The sequence below is a fragment of the Papio anubis genome, chromosome 11, assembly GCF_008728515.1.
Source record: "Papio anubis isolate 15944 chromosome 11, Panubis1.0, whole genome shotgun sequence".
NCBI classification, from domain to species: domain Eukaryota; kingdom Metazoa; phylum Chordata; class Mammalia; order Primates; family Cercopithecidae; genus Papio; species Papio anubis.
Genome location: NC_044986.1, coordinates 13,851,590 through 13,867,525, shown reverse-complemented (window position 1 = coordinate 13,867,525; position 15,936 = coordinate 13,851,590). Strand labels below are relative to the sequence as shown.

The following is a 15,936-nucleotide window of genomic DNA, read 5'->3' as shown; positions in this document are numbered from 1 at the left end:
ACCCGGCGCGCGCGCGGCGCGGGCGTCTGCGACATCCCGCTGGTCCGGTGGCCATGCGCGTGGGCGTCCGGTGCGATATTACGCATCCGTGCGTGTACAACGCGGTGCGTGGGCGTGCGCATCCGCAAGGTCCGGTGGCATACGTGCGGGGCGGCATCCAGGCGGTCCACGCAGGGCGAACGACGCGGCAAGTGGTGGCGGCATCCCAGGCAATAAAGGGGTCCGCGGCAAGTGGGTTATCTGGCGCGGCGGCGCATCAACACGCAAACAATTCCTTCCTCAGGTTTAAGTGAGAGATCAGCTAGAGCACAGAGGGAGAAAATAACAGGAAAAAGTCAAGAAGAAAGAGCCACCTTAAAGCATCTCAGGAATTCATCCATCAAGTCAAATCATCAAGAAATCCCCAGTCCCTCAAGGCTCATCTTGATGTGGAAGAGGAATTGACCTCTGGGGAGAAAGGCTCTGACCACGCGACCCAGTGGGAATCCAGAGGCCAGCGCACCAGCCCGGCAGCTGTGACCTTGGGCAAGTCCCTGACTTCTCTGAGCCTCTGTGTCCAGCCCTATAAAATGAGGGGTGGGATTCCTTAAAGAAACACCGCCCTATCTCCCTGTGATCTAAATGATTGTCGTGTTCGTGTTTCTCCATGGGAGAAAATCGCTGGATCTTGGCTCTCCATTAGAAGAGAGAGGGCAAGACAAGGACACTTGCTCACTGTGGATGGAAATGAGCCTGGCTGCCTCTGTGGTCACTGTGAGTGCCGCCTGCGTGCTCCCTTTGACTGGTCTGAGAGGATTCAGACCCTAGACACTGAGGTGTGAGGTTTCCCTGAGGGCCGGACAGACATCTGACTGCGTGGTGGGACGCCCGGGGAGGAGTTCGGGTCCGTCTCTGCTAGTGTCATTTCCTGTCTCTTTTGAAATAGCTGTACTTTTGGACAGAGGCTGACAAATTCTTGGGTGGTGGATTTTGAAATGGTTATAAACAATTTGTAATTAGCTCCTTTGTCTAAATGAGAAAGGGACACTTACTCAGGCTTTTTATTGACTCAAGGCCCTTTATCCACGTGGCAAGTGCGTCAGATGTGAGCAAAGGAGCCCCCTCTGGGATTCAGGAAAATTAAAAAGTCTGTTTATTGGAGACCTCCCATCTTTAGAGCTTGGGCCCCCTGGCTTGGCTAGTTATCAGAGTCCTAAATTCTGTGGTGTGGTTGAGGAGAAGCCCTGCGCTTGGAGGTTCAAGTCCCAGCCCTGCCACCTCCCGCTGCACGACCCTACGCAAGTGCCTTCCCGCCGTGGGCCTTCGGGATCTCCACCTACAGACAACGGGGTGGGATGGCAGCCCCTGTTCTCCTGCGTCACTGCCCTGGCTGTTTCAACGTTCAGACAAGAACATCTTTAAAAACCTGTGTGTGTTCACTTTGTAAACTCAAAAGCTGGAAAAGACCAGGCATCCACATTATTGTTTATCCTTGCAAAGTATAATAATCACAATGGTGGTAACTACAGCAACTCTTTATTATTATTTATGATGGGCCAGGCCCCAGGCCAAGAGCTTGATCACTTCCGTCTGTATAATCACTGCATACCTAGGTGCTGGTACCATCTGCATTTTATAGAAAGGTTAAGCAAATTGTCTAAGATCACACAGCTTACAAGGTCTGAGTAACCTAAGGCAGCTTCTTGGTGGCCTTCCAGTCTGGTGGGCTGTTATTTTTCCAGTAGTTTCTTTTGATTCATCTAAGTCAGTGGTCTTCAACCCCAGCTGCCCAGGTGCCAGCCCTCATGGCCCAATGGAAAGCCTGGTTTCATTGGTCTAGTGTGGGACCTAGCATCAGTGTTTGCTCAGGGCTCCCTGCTGATTCTGATGTGGTCTGTGTGGAGCACCGCTGTCCTGAGACCCAGCATCTGTGGGAGAGGGCAGAGTAGTTTGGACTGAACACTGGGGCTCCATGGCCAGGTCTTTTCCCCTGGCTTCCTGCCCTGCAGGAGAAGGGAATTGGTCAGGTGGCCTCTAGGGGGTTTCCTCCAGGGGCTGTGAGGTTCTGTAACCATAAGAAGCTCATGAGCAAAGCTGTTATTTTTCTTTTTCTCCTTCTGTTTTAGGCAGAATATGAAGTTACTCCAGATGAAAAACTGGGAGAGAAAGGGAAGGAAATTATGACCAAGTACCTCACCCCAAAGGTAAGGAACTTTCCAAACCCCACAGCAGGTAGCACAGGAGGCATTATCCAAAAATAGGAGCCCCTAAGTCTGTGCCAGGCCACGTGGGGGAGCTGTTAAGTGCTGTGCTGGTGGCTGTTGTTGATCTCCTGTGATCCACAGTTCTCATCCTCCCCCAGAGAGTGCCCAAGACTGGCAGGGCCAAGATAGGGATGGTCTAGGCCAGGCCTGGAGTGGGGGTGGGATGCCTGCTTCTTGGGGCCCAGCCCCTTCAAGAGTCACCATGCTGCCCTGTGCCTACACCCAACCATTTGTGATAGGGCAGATAGAGGCCTGGCCAAGGTCAGGAGAAGTGCCCAGAAGGAAGGGCTCAGCAGGGCGGTTCTGAGAGGTTGGCGTGGAGGGGAAGTGTTGGCGGTTGATTGGGAGGGAAAGGGGGTGCCCAACTACATCAAAGAATGGAGAGAATTCTGAAGCATATTCTGGAGTATTCTGTAGGGTCAGGGGCCACCCTGACCCCACCTCGGGGGCATCCACTGAATGGTTTAAGCATTGGGGTACCACCGTCCTCAGGGTCCAGTAGCCTTGGTTCTCCAAGATCTGCTTCCTCTTGACTCACCTTCACAGAAGCGTGTTCTCAACCCATTTAGTGTTCTAGTGTCAGTAGTTCTGCCCACTTGGTCAAGTCACATTCCCTCCCTGGGCCTCTGTTTCCCTTTCTTAAAAGTGGTCTTCCTGCCAGACTCACCTCCTGGAGGTGTTGGGAGCCTGAGATGAGACCTGTGTGGGAATAGCTTTGCATGTGTCCCATCCCCCGGGGCCATTGGTGGCTTCATCCTGCTCAGGACCCTGTGGGCCAACCAGCTCCCCGGAAGGGTATACCTCCTGGTGCCCATCCCAGGCTACCAGTGGACTGAGGTCATCACAGCCTGTGGAAGGTCCTGGCCATCAGTCCTCCCACCCCCTGCACCTCTTGTACCAAATGTAGCCCTTGTTCTTCTCCAGCATCAGCAGTTGGTGGTGGCCATTGCCCTTGCAAGGTGAGCCCAGCCTCACGCCCAGAAGCGTTGCCCTTTGTCATGCCCCACTCTGAACAGCCTGCTAGACAGCATCCCTAATACGCACACAGAGTCACCATCACCTTGCTGCCTCCCCTTGCTGTTTCTCTGCTTCTGCGTCCATCATAATCCGTGCATTTCTCTTTCTGTGAGCAGCAAACACCCCCAGCCCTTTTGCACTTTTCAGAAATGACAGAATTTATGTTTATAAAACACTTCTAGGCATAGAATGGGGCTAGTTTGCTCTGGACAAGGCATGGCCCTGGGCAGGCACAGCTGCCCTCACCTTGGGCAGCACAGCCTTGCCATGCTCCAGATATGGGCCTGTTGATGTCTGTGAGGTTCTCAGGTGGACACAGTCGAGGAGATGTTCTCAGCAGGGTCCCTGTTCACCCAGTCACAGCCGATGTCATATTGATGAGGCTCTGGCAAGATACATTTTTCATCTCCTGGCCACCACTCAAGACAGTGTGGACACTCTGGGCATAAACATGTGCCCTGAGCTTAGAGGGGTGCAAGCACTGTAGAGAGCATGATGATGACAGCTCCCTGGCTGGGCTCCTGTGGTGGGCCACATGCCTCCGAGATGTCTCTGATGGTTCCTGTATCCATGAGAGGTTGCCCTGTTTATAGACAGGCCACTGAGGCCCGCAGAGCTGCACAGCATGAGAGGCCACTCAGCTGATGGGGTCTTCAGCTGCCCTCTGCAGAGGCATCTTCCCACGGCAGCTCAGCTTGGCCCAGTCCACCGCTTTATCTGTGTCCCTGTAGGGTTGCCCACTCACATGTGTTCCCCCCAAACAATGGCAACTAGCATGTATTGAGGACCCCTTGTGTCAGGCACCACTGTCTATAGTCCTTGCTGTCACTGTGGAATGCAGATTCTGTTGGTTCCATCTTACCAATAAGGAAGAAGAGGCTTGGGGAGCTGTCGCATCCCAAGTCACACAACTAGTGAGTGACAGAGCTAGAATTTGAACCCAAGTCTGGGTGATTTTAGAGCCCTGGTTGTTTTCCCTGGGTATAGGCTCCTCACCCCCCTTCACCGTCCTCCCACTGTCTGAGGCCTGGCTCTGATCTGCAGTGAGGGCGAAGTGCTCCCTTTGCCCGACCTTGCTGGCTGGATAGGCTCTTGTGGCTTAGCCAAGAACAGGGTATAGGCAGGCACTGGGGCAGCCAATGAGGGCTGCCACCGGCTCACCCTGTGGCCAGCCTCGTTCAGAAGCCCCTGCTGGCAGCCTCTGACCTGAACTCTCCAGACCTCCCTACCTCTGCTCAGCCTTGCGTCCATCTCCTGGAGGGATGGGGCCCAGACTCCCCCAGCAGCCCAGATGGTTTTACAAGTGCCTCAGAGCCTGCCCACGTTTTTTCCCTTAAGTTCTCCTCAATTTAAAAACTTTAAGCCACACCATTTGTTACGGCCAGGGAGGCCTCCGGGGGAGGTAGTCGATCCGTGCCTTGGGTTAACTGTTTTCCTACAATAAACTTTGCCATTCCTTCCCATAACCGTCCGTCCCATGACAGCTTGCTCCGGAGCCTGATTGACTTCTCACATGCCCCTGGGCCCCAGATGCAGCGAAGCAAGGTGGTGGCTGAGGAGCTGAGTGAGTGACTGAGGCCCCAGCACTGGCTCAAAGGACTTTGACCAACCCCAAAGCCACTGTCCCCAAGCCCAGATGGTCCTTGCCTTGGGACCCCTCCTCAGTATGTAGCTCGTGTGTCTCAGCTCCGCGCAGTGCTTTCCAAAGGGTAGACCATGGGAGAGTGGCCAGTGGAGAGGCTCTGTGAAAGAAAGCCCTCTGTGGTCAGTTACATGTGGGCAGCACTGTAATGCCATATCTCCCCTGGTGGATTCACTCAGCATGTGAGCATATTCAAGGCTCTGAGAAGTCCTGCAAGAAAGAAACCTCTTTAACTGTTAACAAAGCATTTCCCAAAGTTATTGACCATAACATTTTTTTCAGTTTCCGGCACACCTTGGGCTACAGAACACATCCAAGAGCCTCATGCCCACACCTCCTTCTGCTCCAGCATCCTATCCTGGGACCTCTCCCACAGCCCCACACTGGGCTCTGGCCGTACCATTTCCCAGGCTCACCTGGATGTCCATACTTTGTGGCCTTCGTTCAGGCTGTGCCCCAGAAGGCCCTTTATCTGGAAGGCACTGTCCCCTACTCTGTCTTTCTCGCTTCTGTATCCCTGCTTAGCCCCAACATCCCCAGCTGCACAGAGCCTCTTCCGCCTCTCATCAGAGCCCATTGCCCTCACCTGGGTGGTCTCTGAACACACTGTTCCATTGTTGTGATTTGGTGCCCCATGATAGGGATTTGAGGAGCCCACCTTCAGAGTGGGGGCAACACAGAAGCAGATTAACCAAATGCCCCATGATGGGAGCAGTGGTGGAGCTGTGCTCAGGGAAGTGGGGGATCTGGAGAAGCTGCCCCGGCCCAGCCCAGGCGAGCCAGGCGAGCCTTCCAGGAGGTGATGCTGCTGAATCAGATCTTAAAGGATGTGGAGGAGGAAGCTGGACACGAAAGAAGGGGAAGGAGGAGCGGCCTTCATAGGTGCAGTGCAGTGGGCATTTGGGGCTATCTAGAGGTACTTGTAATTGGCAGAGTTGTGGGGGAGGGAAGTGCTCCTAGCATCTGATGCATAGAGGCCATGGTTGCTGTTGAACATTCTACAGTGCACATGGCAGCTTCCTACCCAGAGTTACCTGGGGACAAAATGTCAATAGGGCTGAGGTTGAGAAACCTTGGCACAGAGGTAGAAAAGGGCACGGGGTGGGCAGTGCTGGGGGGGTGGGAATGGGGAGGGGGCCCCTCTGGGCTGTAGGAACTGGGAAGCCATGTTGAGGTGGCGGCAGTGTGGAGCTGCCAGTGCTTTGAGTGCCACTTGTATTTTAGGATTATCCCCCTGACTACATGGAGGAGTAATAAGGGGGATGAGGAAGGACTGGAGGCAAGAGGCCCTCTGGGGAGCAGCCCCAGATCCCCAAGCTGGGCCTGCAGCCTTGGGGATCGGGAGGAACAAGCGCCTTGCAAAACGGCAGAAGGAGGATGCCCTTGGGCTTTTGTCTTGAGTCTCTGGGTGGGTGGAGGTGTCCCCAGGAAAGACAGAGCACAGGATGAGGGCTGTGGGAAGGTCCACCTGCTCTCGGCAGAGGCAAGGGGATTCACTTTGGATGGAGACAGTGGCATCTGCTCTCTGTGTCCCCGCCCCAGCATGACGCTGGACACATGGTTCTCGATCAATGTGAGCTGGTTGAAATGAAATGCTGAGGGGAGCTCTGGAAGCTGCCCTCCATGGGCCCATCAGCTCTCCTGCCTCATGTCTCTGGGGAGCCACGCTTGGTGAGCTCACATCCTGAGGTGTCTGCCATCTTGTAATTGTTGGAAGCCAGGATAAAAAGCCCCTGTCTAAGCAATGTCTATGCCTGGAGCTCCATTCTCCCTCCCCACGGAGGACGCCCTACCAACCCTTGCCTGAAGTTTTTATCCCAAGAGGCAAAGCCCACTCCATGGACACTGCCTCGAATCCTGCATCGGTCGCCCACACACGGCCAGCTTTGCTTTGGGGGTGTTACAGGGCGCCAGCCAAGGGTGGGCTTGGAAGGGCTTGAGAGCTGTTGGAGAGCTCACAGAAGGGCAGCAGAGTGCTGAGAAGGAGGTGAGCTTTAGGGTGAGGTAGAACTGGTTTCAAAGCCAGATGTCACCTCTTTGGGCTGCATGGGCTTGGGAAAGTTGCTTAACCTCTCATTGCCTCAGTTTCCTCATCTGTCAAGAGTGTCGGCCATGAGGATCATAAATAAAAGCAGCAAGTACTGAGCATGGTAGCTGGGGCATCTTCAATGCCCGGCAGCAGTGCCTGTCATCTGCCTTTCCCCACCTTCTCCGTGCCTTCAAAATCAGGCTGTTGAATGAGGAAATCGTTCAGACATGGAACTGCCAGCTGTGGAGTGTGAGAGGCCAAGGGTCCAGAGGGCCTCCAGCTGCAGAGGGCTGGACAGAGGCAGTGCGTCAGTCCAGATGATTTATACTAGCTGCCACAACAAACCCCCAAATCTCAGGGGCTTCTCCCAGCAAAGGTTAATTTCTTTCTCATGCATCATCTGATTAGGTCATCAGCTCCTCTGGGTACTTCCCCCTGGGTGACTCAGGGATCCTGGCTGCTCCTGTGGACCCACCATCTTGAATGTGTCGTCTCATGGTCAGTGCCACAGGGGAAGAGAGGGATGAAGGAAGCACAGCAGCTTTTAAGTGCTTGACCCAGAAGCAACACTCATCACTTCCTCTCGAGGTCCATGGCCAGTGGGGAGGCTGGGAAAGGGAGAGGAGCATGTGGAATATTAGGTGAGCACACCAGTAAGCCTCCCTCTGTACATTCCCATCCCTCAACCCCCAAGTTAAGAACATCACATGGCAGGCTCGTCTCTGGTGCTGGTTAGACAGCCATGAGCATGGCGTGTCTTAGGGATGGTCTCAGGTTTGTTAGCTCACAGAAGCTGGCCAGCGGGCCACAGTTGGATCTGAGTGTGTGAGCTGAGATTATAGGTGACAGGTGTTCAGAAGGAGGGGGGGTCACTCTGAGCTGAGATGGCCCAGGAAATGTTCCCATTGTAATAATAATAATCATAAGTGAAAACAGAATTATATTTCATCCACTATTACAGATGACTTTTTGAAATACCTATGGCCAGGCGCAGTGGCTCACACCTGTAATCTCAGCACTTTGGGAGGCCGAGGCAGGCGGATCACCTGAGGTCAGGGGTTTGAGACCAGCCTGGCCAACATGGCGAAACCCTGTCTCTACTAAAAATACAAAAAATTAGCTGGGCGTGGTGGCGCATGCCAGTAATCCCAGCTACTCTGGAGGCTGAGGCACGAGAGTCGCTTGAACCAGGGAGGGGGAGGTTGCAGTGAGCCAAGGTCACGCCACTGCACTCCAGCCTGGGTGACAGAGCAAGACTCCATTTCAAAACAAAAACAAAAAAAACAAAAATACCATTTTTTTTTTAGATCTATTGGTATAATTCTCATACCATAGAACTAATTCTTTTAAAGTACAATTCCGTGGTTTTAAAAAGATTCAAAATCATATAACCGTCACTGCTTTCTGATTCCCGGGCATTTTATCACCCCAAGAAGAAACTGTTGTACCTGTTAGCAGTCACTCCCTGTTCCCCTTTTCTTCCAGGCCCTGACAGCCACTAATCTACTTTCTGTCTCTAGGCCTATTTCAGACATTTCATAGAAATGGAATATCACATAATATGTGGCCATCTGTGACTGGCTTCTTTTGCACCATAATGTTTTTAAGATTTATCCACATTGTAGCATGTATCAGCACTTCACTCCTTTTTATGACTGAATGATATTCCATTGTAAAGATATAACACATTTATTTATTTATCTACTCATCAGTTGATGGACACTTGTGTTATTTCTACCTTTTTGTTGTTGTTGTTGAGACGGAGTTTCGCTCTTGTCACCCAGGCTGGAGTACAATGGCGTGATCTCGGCTCCCTGTAACCTCCACCTCCCGGGTTCAAATGATCCTCCTGCCTCAGCCTCCCAAGTAGCTGGGATTACAGATGCCCACCACCATGCCCTGCTAATTTTTGTGTTGTTAGTGGAGACAGGGTTTTGCCATGTTGGCCAGGCTGATCTCGAACTCCTGGCCTCAAGTGATCCACCCACCTCAGCTTCCCAAAGTGCTGGGATTACAGACGTGAGCCATCGTGCCCAACCTGCTTCTACTTTTTGTTTCTACTTTTTTGCTCTTATGGAATAATAAGGCTATGAACATGCAGGTACAAGTTTTTGTGTAGACATGTTTCATTTGGGTATATGCATAGGAGTAGAGGTGCTGGGTCGTAAGGTAACTCTATGTTTAAACTTGTGAGGAACTGCTGGGCTGTTCTTGAAAGCACTGTACCATTTTAAATTCCCACCAGCAGGGTTCCAATTTCTCCACAACCTCATCAACACTTGTTATTTTCTGTCTTTTTTATTTTATCCATCTTAGTGGGTGTGAAGTGGTGTCTTGATGTGATTCTGATTCATACTTCCCTAATAATTAATAATGTTGAACACCCTTTCTTGTGCTTTTTGGCCACTTGCGTATCTTCTGTGGGAAATGTCTATTCAGATTCTTTGTTCATTTTTGAATTGGGTTGTTTGTCTTTAATGTCGAGTCAGAAGAGTTCTTTATATGTTCGGGATACAAGTTCCTTATCAGTATATGGCTTACAAATATTTTCTCCCATTCTGTGGGTTGTCTTCACTTTCTTGATGGTGTCCTTTGAAGCACAAAGGTTTTTCATTTTGATGACATTCAGGTTTCATTTTTGTAACTTGTTTTTAAATGACTTGTTTTCATTTTGTCTTATCTGTCCTTGTAAGAAGGCCTCAGTTTTTGAAGGGAAAGGGTGTGTATGGAAACAAAGTAAAGAAATCCTAATGCACATTTAGCCCCATGACCTGGTCTTCCTTTGAAGAACGAGAGCCCCACTGCCTATTGGAAAGATCAGGGCCAGGCCTGGTCCTTCTTGGACATTCAGCCCCTTATCCTAGTTGACACGACAACATTCTCCAGACTTTGAGCTCTTCCATTCCTAGGACCGCACTGGCCTCTTACAGACTTGCTCCTGGAACTTCCTAGCAGCTCCCCAAGGTGGGTATTAGTGTACCCATTTTACAGATCAGGTAACTGAGACTTGGGAAGAGACGAGGCTGGTCCAAAATGGAGAAGCGCCTGTGTGACCTGCTTTGGCTGTGTTACTTGTAGGACGTTTTGCTGCGGCTCATTTTAATTGGGCCCGTGAGCAACAGTGCTGGTCTCCGTGGTTGCAGTGCCCCACCCCAATTACTAAGGTCTGGCAGGAGGTGCCAGTTTTGATGTGGCTTTCTTAGGGACTATCAGTGGATTCCAGGGGAAGCTCAAACCCGGTGCCTGGTCCTACTGAAAGGGCCTGTGTGGGTTCTTCCTGGACAAGGGGGTGGACAGGTGGGTTGGGGCAGGCTTCTAAGGAACTGGTATGGCATCCCTACGTGGGGTACTGGGAAGGCCGTTGCGCAGGCGGCTCTTAGAGCGCATTTCTTGCCAAAGGTCTGCAGGCAGGATATTGTTCTCTGAGCCCTCCGTAGATGCAGGGCTGCCTCTTTGTTTCAATAAACAATGATAGGGTAAGACAGGGAAGTTGGTTCTTGTGAAGGGGGAAGTTACCCATCAGCCTGTGTTTCCACACAAAAGAAATCTATTCGTAGTGCTTGTTGGGCTCTCTGGAAAACATCCACATTTTATAAAGTCAAGAGCTTGAATGAAAGGAAATAATAACGACTCCAAATTCCCTCCTCTGGCTCCCCACCCCCACCCAGGCACCAGCGTCAGGAGGCCGAGCAAACCCACACAGCTCCTCAGCCTCTGGCACAGGGAGTCGGCTTCATCCTTGTCCCTAGGACCTCATGCAACCTCAGTCCTGCCACTTTCCAGCTCTGCATCCTTGGAGCCTCAGTTTCCCCAACTGAGTATGGGGCTGATAAAAATGGCGCTCACCTGAGCCTGTGACCATCAGTCATTCTCTAGCACTTGTGTGGTTTTGGCCATGTTTGCAGACTACCCTTAACAGTTACCTATACAATGATTTTCTTTAAATCACCTCATCTTTTAACTTAAAATAGATGCGTTTTAAAAGGAAACCTTGTACCAGGAACATGCCTGGAGAACCAGTATTGATTTGTCATACATAAAGGTAACTGGAAAAATTAAGATTAAATCCAAGCTAGATACTCTATTGCCTGCATGAGGCTGTGAGCCTGAAGGCTTCATCCTTGTCATTTTAAAGGAGATTAGTGAATGTGGGAGACCTGATGACAAGACAGTAGCACTGCCTGCGACTTTCTACTTCATGATGGGAGGCTTGCAGGAGATCCGAAGAGAACCACTTTTTCATTGAGTGATTCAATATTATCTAATTGTGTCCCTGTACTTCCTAAGACCTCTCATCATCTTTAGAAGATGCCGGGCTAACTCTCTGCTTCCCAGCTATGGTGCGTTATGGAAATGGAAATGCTGGCTTGTTTTTGGTAGAGACAGCATGACCTAGGGCAAAGCGCACTGGACTGGGAGTCCTCATTCCTGATCTCCCTTCCTGGGTCCATGGCCCTGGTCCTGCTTAGAGTCTGCCTGCTCATCCAGCCAATTCATGGTCTCCAGGGCAACCAAGGGTGTGAAATATGGGGGGCTTGGGCAAATGGCTCCCTTCTAAGTACCTGTCCTATTCTCCGTGGGGCTTGGGGTCCCAGACACTGGCCCTAGACCCAGCTTTTCATCTCTGCTGAGATTGCTCGGCCCTCATCTTCCAGCCCCCGGAACAGGATCTCTATCCTGTTTTCAATCAATCCAGTGAGCTCAGAGTCCACCTTCACGTGGGCAGAGGGTCTGGCTGGGCAGCTGCCCCTGCTAGGCCATCTACCGGCGTTTCTAGCTTCTTGCCACAGCCCTGCAAACAGGCTGGAGGGCAGAAGAGGATTGGAAAGAAAACTTGAGAAAGGGACTTCCAGGAGTTCTCTCAAGCAGCAGTAGTAAGGGATGGGGGTTGGGCCTCTTCCTCTTCCACTTTTGGGAACAGCAGAGAGGAATTCACAAATCAAGCCACATGTGTGCTCATGAGCCGTCCTGGGACAGCTAGCGTTTATTAAGCTACTACTGTAGCCTAGAACTTCATATTCCGTGTTTTGCTAAGTCCTCATCACAGCCATGTAAAATAACAAGAAGTGGAGGCTCACTCAGGATGGGTGCCCAGGGAAATCTCAGGGGCTGCCCAGTTCTGGGCCCTGCACACAGTTTTATCTACAGATTCCCAGCATGCAAACAGATATAAAAGATCTGTGGTTGACCAAGCTGGGGGCTGGACTTCCCTTTTTCCTCCCTTCTCCTTCCCCTTCCCCAGGCTCTGAATTTGAGGAGAACATTTAGGGTTCTGTGGATCCCAGTTTAAACACCATGGAGCTGAGCTAAACTCCTCATTTCCTAAATAAATAAACTGAGGCCCAGAGAGACCCCGGTTGGAAGAGGAGACTGGAATGTTCCTTGTGGAGCTTTCTATAACTCTGTGCTAGAAGTAAGGAGAAGAGGCCTCAAAAGGGATGCTTACTGACTTGGTTTTCCTACTCCCAGTGGGGATGGCCAGCAGCTGGGCTTCAATTCCTCTGAGGCACTTTTTCTTTAAGCCAGTAAGTGTCTAAATGCTGAGACGTTTGTAATGTCTGTGCAAAGCAGAGAAGTTGGCTGTTGCCGGAAGTTCTACTAGTTAAGTACTAAGTCATTAACTCTCTGGGTTTTAGTGAAGAAGGTGGGAGAAAATATTAATTTAGCACCTCCTGTATGCTACATGCTTTATAGCTTTAGTGCATTCTATCTTCATGACTGTCCTATGTAGTAGACATTGTTGTCCTTGTTTTACCCCAGGCAGTCAGAGTTCTTTAGTTCGTCATGATGAAACTGGGAGAATTGAAAACAGGGAGGCTGGGCATGGTGGCTCATGCCTGTAATCTTAACACTTTGGGAGGCCAAGGCGGGAGGATTACTTGAGGCCAGGAGTTTGAGACCTACCTGGGCAACAAAGCAAGACCCCCATCTCTACAAAGAAAAGAAAATTTGGAGGGCTGGACGTGGTGGCTCACGCCTGTAATCCCAGCACTTTGGGAGGCTGAGGCAGGCAGATCACCTGAGGTCGGGAGTTCAAGACCAGTCTGACCAACATGGAGAAACCCGTCTTTACTAAAACTACAAAATTAACCGGGTGTGGTGGCACATGCCTGTAATCCCAGCTACTTGGGAGGGTGAGGCAGGAGAATTGCTTGAACCCGGGAGGTGGAGGTTGTGGTGAGCCGAGATCGAACCATTGCACTCCAGCCTGGGCAACAAGAGTGAAACTTCATCTCAAAAAAAAAAAAAAAATTAATTAGCTGGGTATGGTGGTGCATGCCTGCAGTCCTAGCTATACAGGAAGCTGAGGTGAGAGAATCACCTGAGCTCAGGAGTTCAAGGCTGCAGTGTGATCTATGATCGCACCACTGCTCTCTAGCCTGGATGACAGAGCGAGACCCTGTCTCAAAAAAAAAAAAAAAAAGACAGAAAACACGGATGCAAAAAGATACTAGTGTGCAAATATTTATAGCAGCATTATCACAATGACCAAAAAATGGCAACAACTGAAGTATCCATCAACGGATGAATGGATAAGCAAAAGTGGTCTATCTCTACAGTGCAATGTTATACCACAGAAAGGAATGAAGCGCTGATACATGCCCCAGTGTGGATGAACCTTGAAAACATTACGTGAACGGAAAGAATCAGACGTAAAAGGCCACATATTCTGTGACTCCATTTCTATGAGGTATCTAGAATAGACAAATCCATAGAGGCAGAAAGTAAGTTAGCATTTACCAGGGTGCCGGTGGGAGGGAGGGAGTAGGGAGTTGCTACTTAACAGGTACAGAGCGTCTGTTTAGGATGATAAATGTTTTTGGAACAAGATAGAGGTTGACGGTTGCCATGATGAACGTAATGAATGCCACTGAATTGTACACTTTAAAATGGTTGAAATGGTGAAGTTTATGTTATGTCTATTTTACCACAATGAAAGAAAAAGAGCAAGAAAAGGGTGGGATGTAAGCTGGCCTGTCCAGTGCTGGAGCCTGTGATCTTTCTCTTCCTCTGCGTTGTCTTCTTGAAAGTTAACCAAAGACAAAAGTTCCCGCTGAATCAGCTTCCCAGGTGTAGCAGAGGGTGGGGCGGCAAGGCCGGGGAATGAGCAAGCCCCAGAGGCGGGGTCGGGCTGGCGTCCAGGGGCTGGGTGTGCCAGCGCCATCCGGGGCCCAGCCCAGCTCCTGGCCCCCAACCTGGACCCCAGCTTCCACTTTGCACTGTGTCCTTAGCATCTTCTCACGTCACAGTCTCCCGCGCGGCATATTTCATGACTGTGTAATTGTCCTCCAAGTAGACACACCCCACCCCTCACCAACTTTTCCTGGAAAACAGCTTGTCTTTGCCCACAGCCTGATTTCATCTTGGCGCCTCCTGACGCCCTTGAGGCTGATGTGCCTTGCCGGAGCTCCTCACAGCAGGCCAGGGCAGGCCCATCCAGGTCCTTTTTCCTTTCTCGTGACCTTCCAGGTCAGAAAACTGGAGGTTCCTTTGATGCTGGCGGAGCTGGCTCTGCCTCTGACCCTGTCCTCAATGTGTGTGTATAGTGTTTCCTGCCCAGAATGCCTCTCTGCCCAGAACGCCTCTCTGTGGAGTGGCGGCAGACAGAAGACTCAGCCACAGGCTTCCTGAGGGCACCCCCAACTCTGTCCTGGGTGGGCAGTGATCCTGGTCCCTGTGGCTTGGCAGGCCCTCCCCATCCATGGACCTTGGGCAGAGAAATGGCATCACGTGTCTGAGGTAGGGGGCAGGTTCTCTTGAATTTCCTGGCTCTTGGGAGATTCCTGCACAACACCCCCCCCCACCCCCGCCCTGCCCCTTTATTTCCCAGCCCCAAGGAATGAAGTCTTCACTGGAGAAAAAATCCAACACGATTTCAGATTGAGGAGGGTGGTGGGTATTCTGGAAGATGGAAAGTTGGCGGGCCCTGCCCTTGCTTCTCACGCACAAAGAATGAGGGACACTCCCCACCATTTCCCTGCCGTGAACATCCCCAGCACCTTGGGGCCTGGGCTCCATGTGTCAGTGACCTGCATGTGGTTGCACTGGCCCAGGTGGAGCTGGCTGCATGCAAACCACCGGCCAGGAAGCATCGTACTCCTCCTGCTGCTCCTGCAGCTGCGCCGGTCCCGCGAGCCCCCGCGTGCGCGGCCTGTGTAAACAGCGCGTCATCTCCTGTTGCACACTTTGGGCCTGCGGGTCATGACCACGGATTATCAAATTGACAGAACTCAGCTGGCCTCTTACTCCATGTCCGGGCACATTGCATTTTGTTAATTATCGTCTTTTGCTTTTGACGTAAAGGGTCGGGGTCTGGGTCAGGGTCACTGTGTATTTTCCTTTCCTTCTCATTAAAGTTGCCCAGCTCTCAGGCCCCCAGTTAAATTCTGTCAGCGTTTAAAGATGTCCTCCCTCGCTTCCCCACCCCTAAGCACCCTTCATTCTTATTTCTGTGAAGCCACTGGAATAGCAAAGGAAATGTGGGTCAGGGTCTTTCAAACCCAGTCCATTTTCTTTTTCTTGAAGGGCTGCAGCTATTTCTGAAGGGCTGGGGTTTTTTTACTTTGTTGGCCCAGAGAACATGACACGCTGGGTCTCAGGGTGACCAGGTCAGCAGGGCACTGTGAAGGGGCTGGAACCACCCCGGGCCCTTTGTAGCCCTGAGGCAGGGCTTGCTCCCAGCACTTCCCAGCCACATGGCCCTCACTTGGTTGCTCATAGCCCTGAGCCTGCTGTCTGCCTGTGATCCTCAGTGCAACCCTGCCATCTGAAAGGCGTCTAGAAAAGTGTCGGTTCTGCCATTAGGAAAAGTGAATTCATCCAGACCCCTAGTCTTAGGAAGACTTCCTAGTGCACAAACGGCATGAGCTGGAGGGTAGAAGGGTCCTCCCTATTGCTCGGCTAAACCCCGTTTACCCTGTGGGCCATGATCAAACCTCTCCACTGCCGTGGAGCCACCTGTTTGTAAAGAGGCCACCTCTGTGAGTGCTCTCTCCTGGGTGCTG

The 15,936-nt window shown here is 51.4% G+C and overlaps 1 protein-coding gene across 8 annotated transcripts in view; it reads left to right on the top strand.

The window, feature by feature from the left end:
* The window catches only part of GRK5 (G protein-coupled receptor kinase 5), a 251,195-nt gene that overhangs the window by 186,176 nt on the left and 49,083 nt on the right, over positions 1 to 15,936 (top strand). For all 8 annotated transcript variants that reach the window (XR_002524477.2, XR_002524476.2, XM_021943740.2 and 5 more), the window contains one exon: positions 2,106 to 2,183. Coding sequence is in view for 6 of the 8 variants with exons in the window: in XM_021943740.2 (XP_021799432.1) it covers positions 2,106 to 2,183 (78 nt within the window). In the remaining 2 variants the exon portion in view is untranslated. The remainder of the gene's footprint in view (positions 1 to 2,105; positions 2,184 to 15,936) is intronic.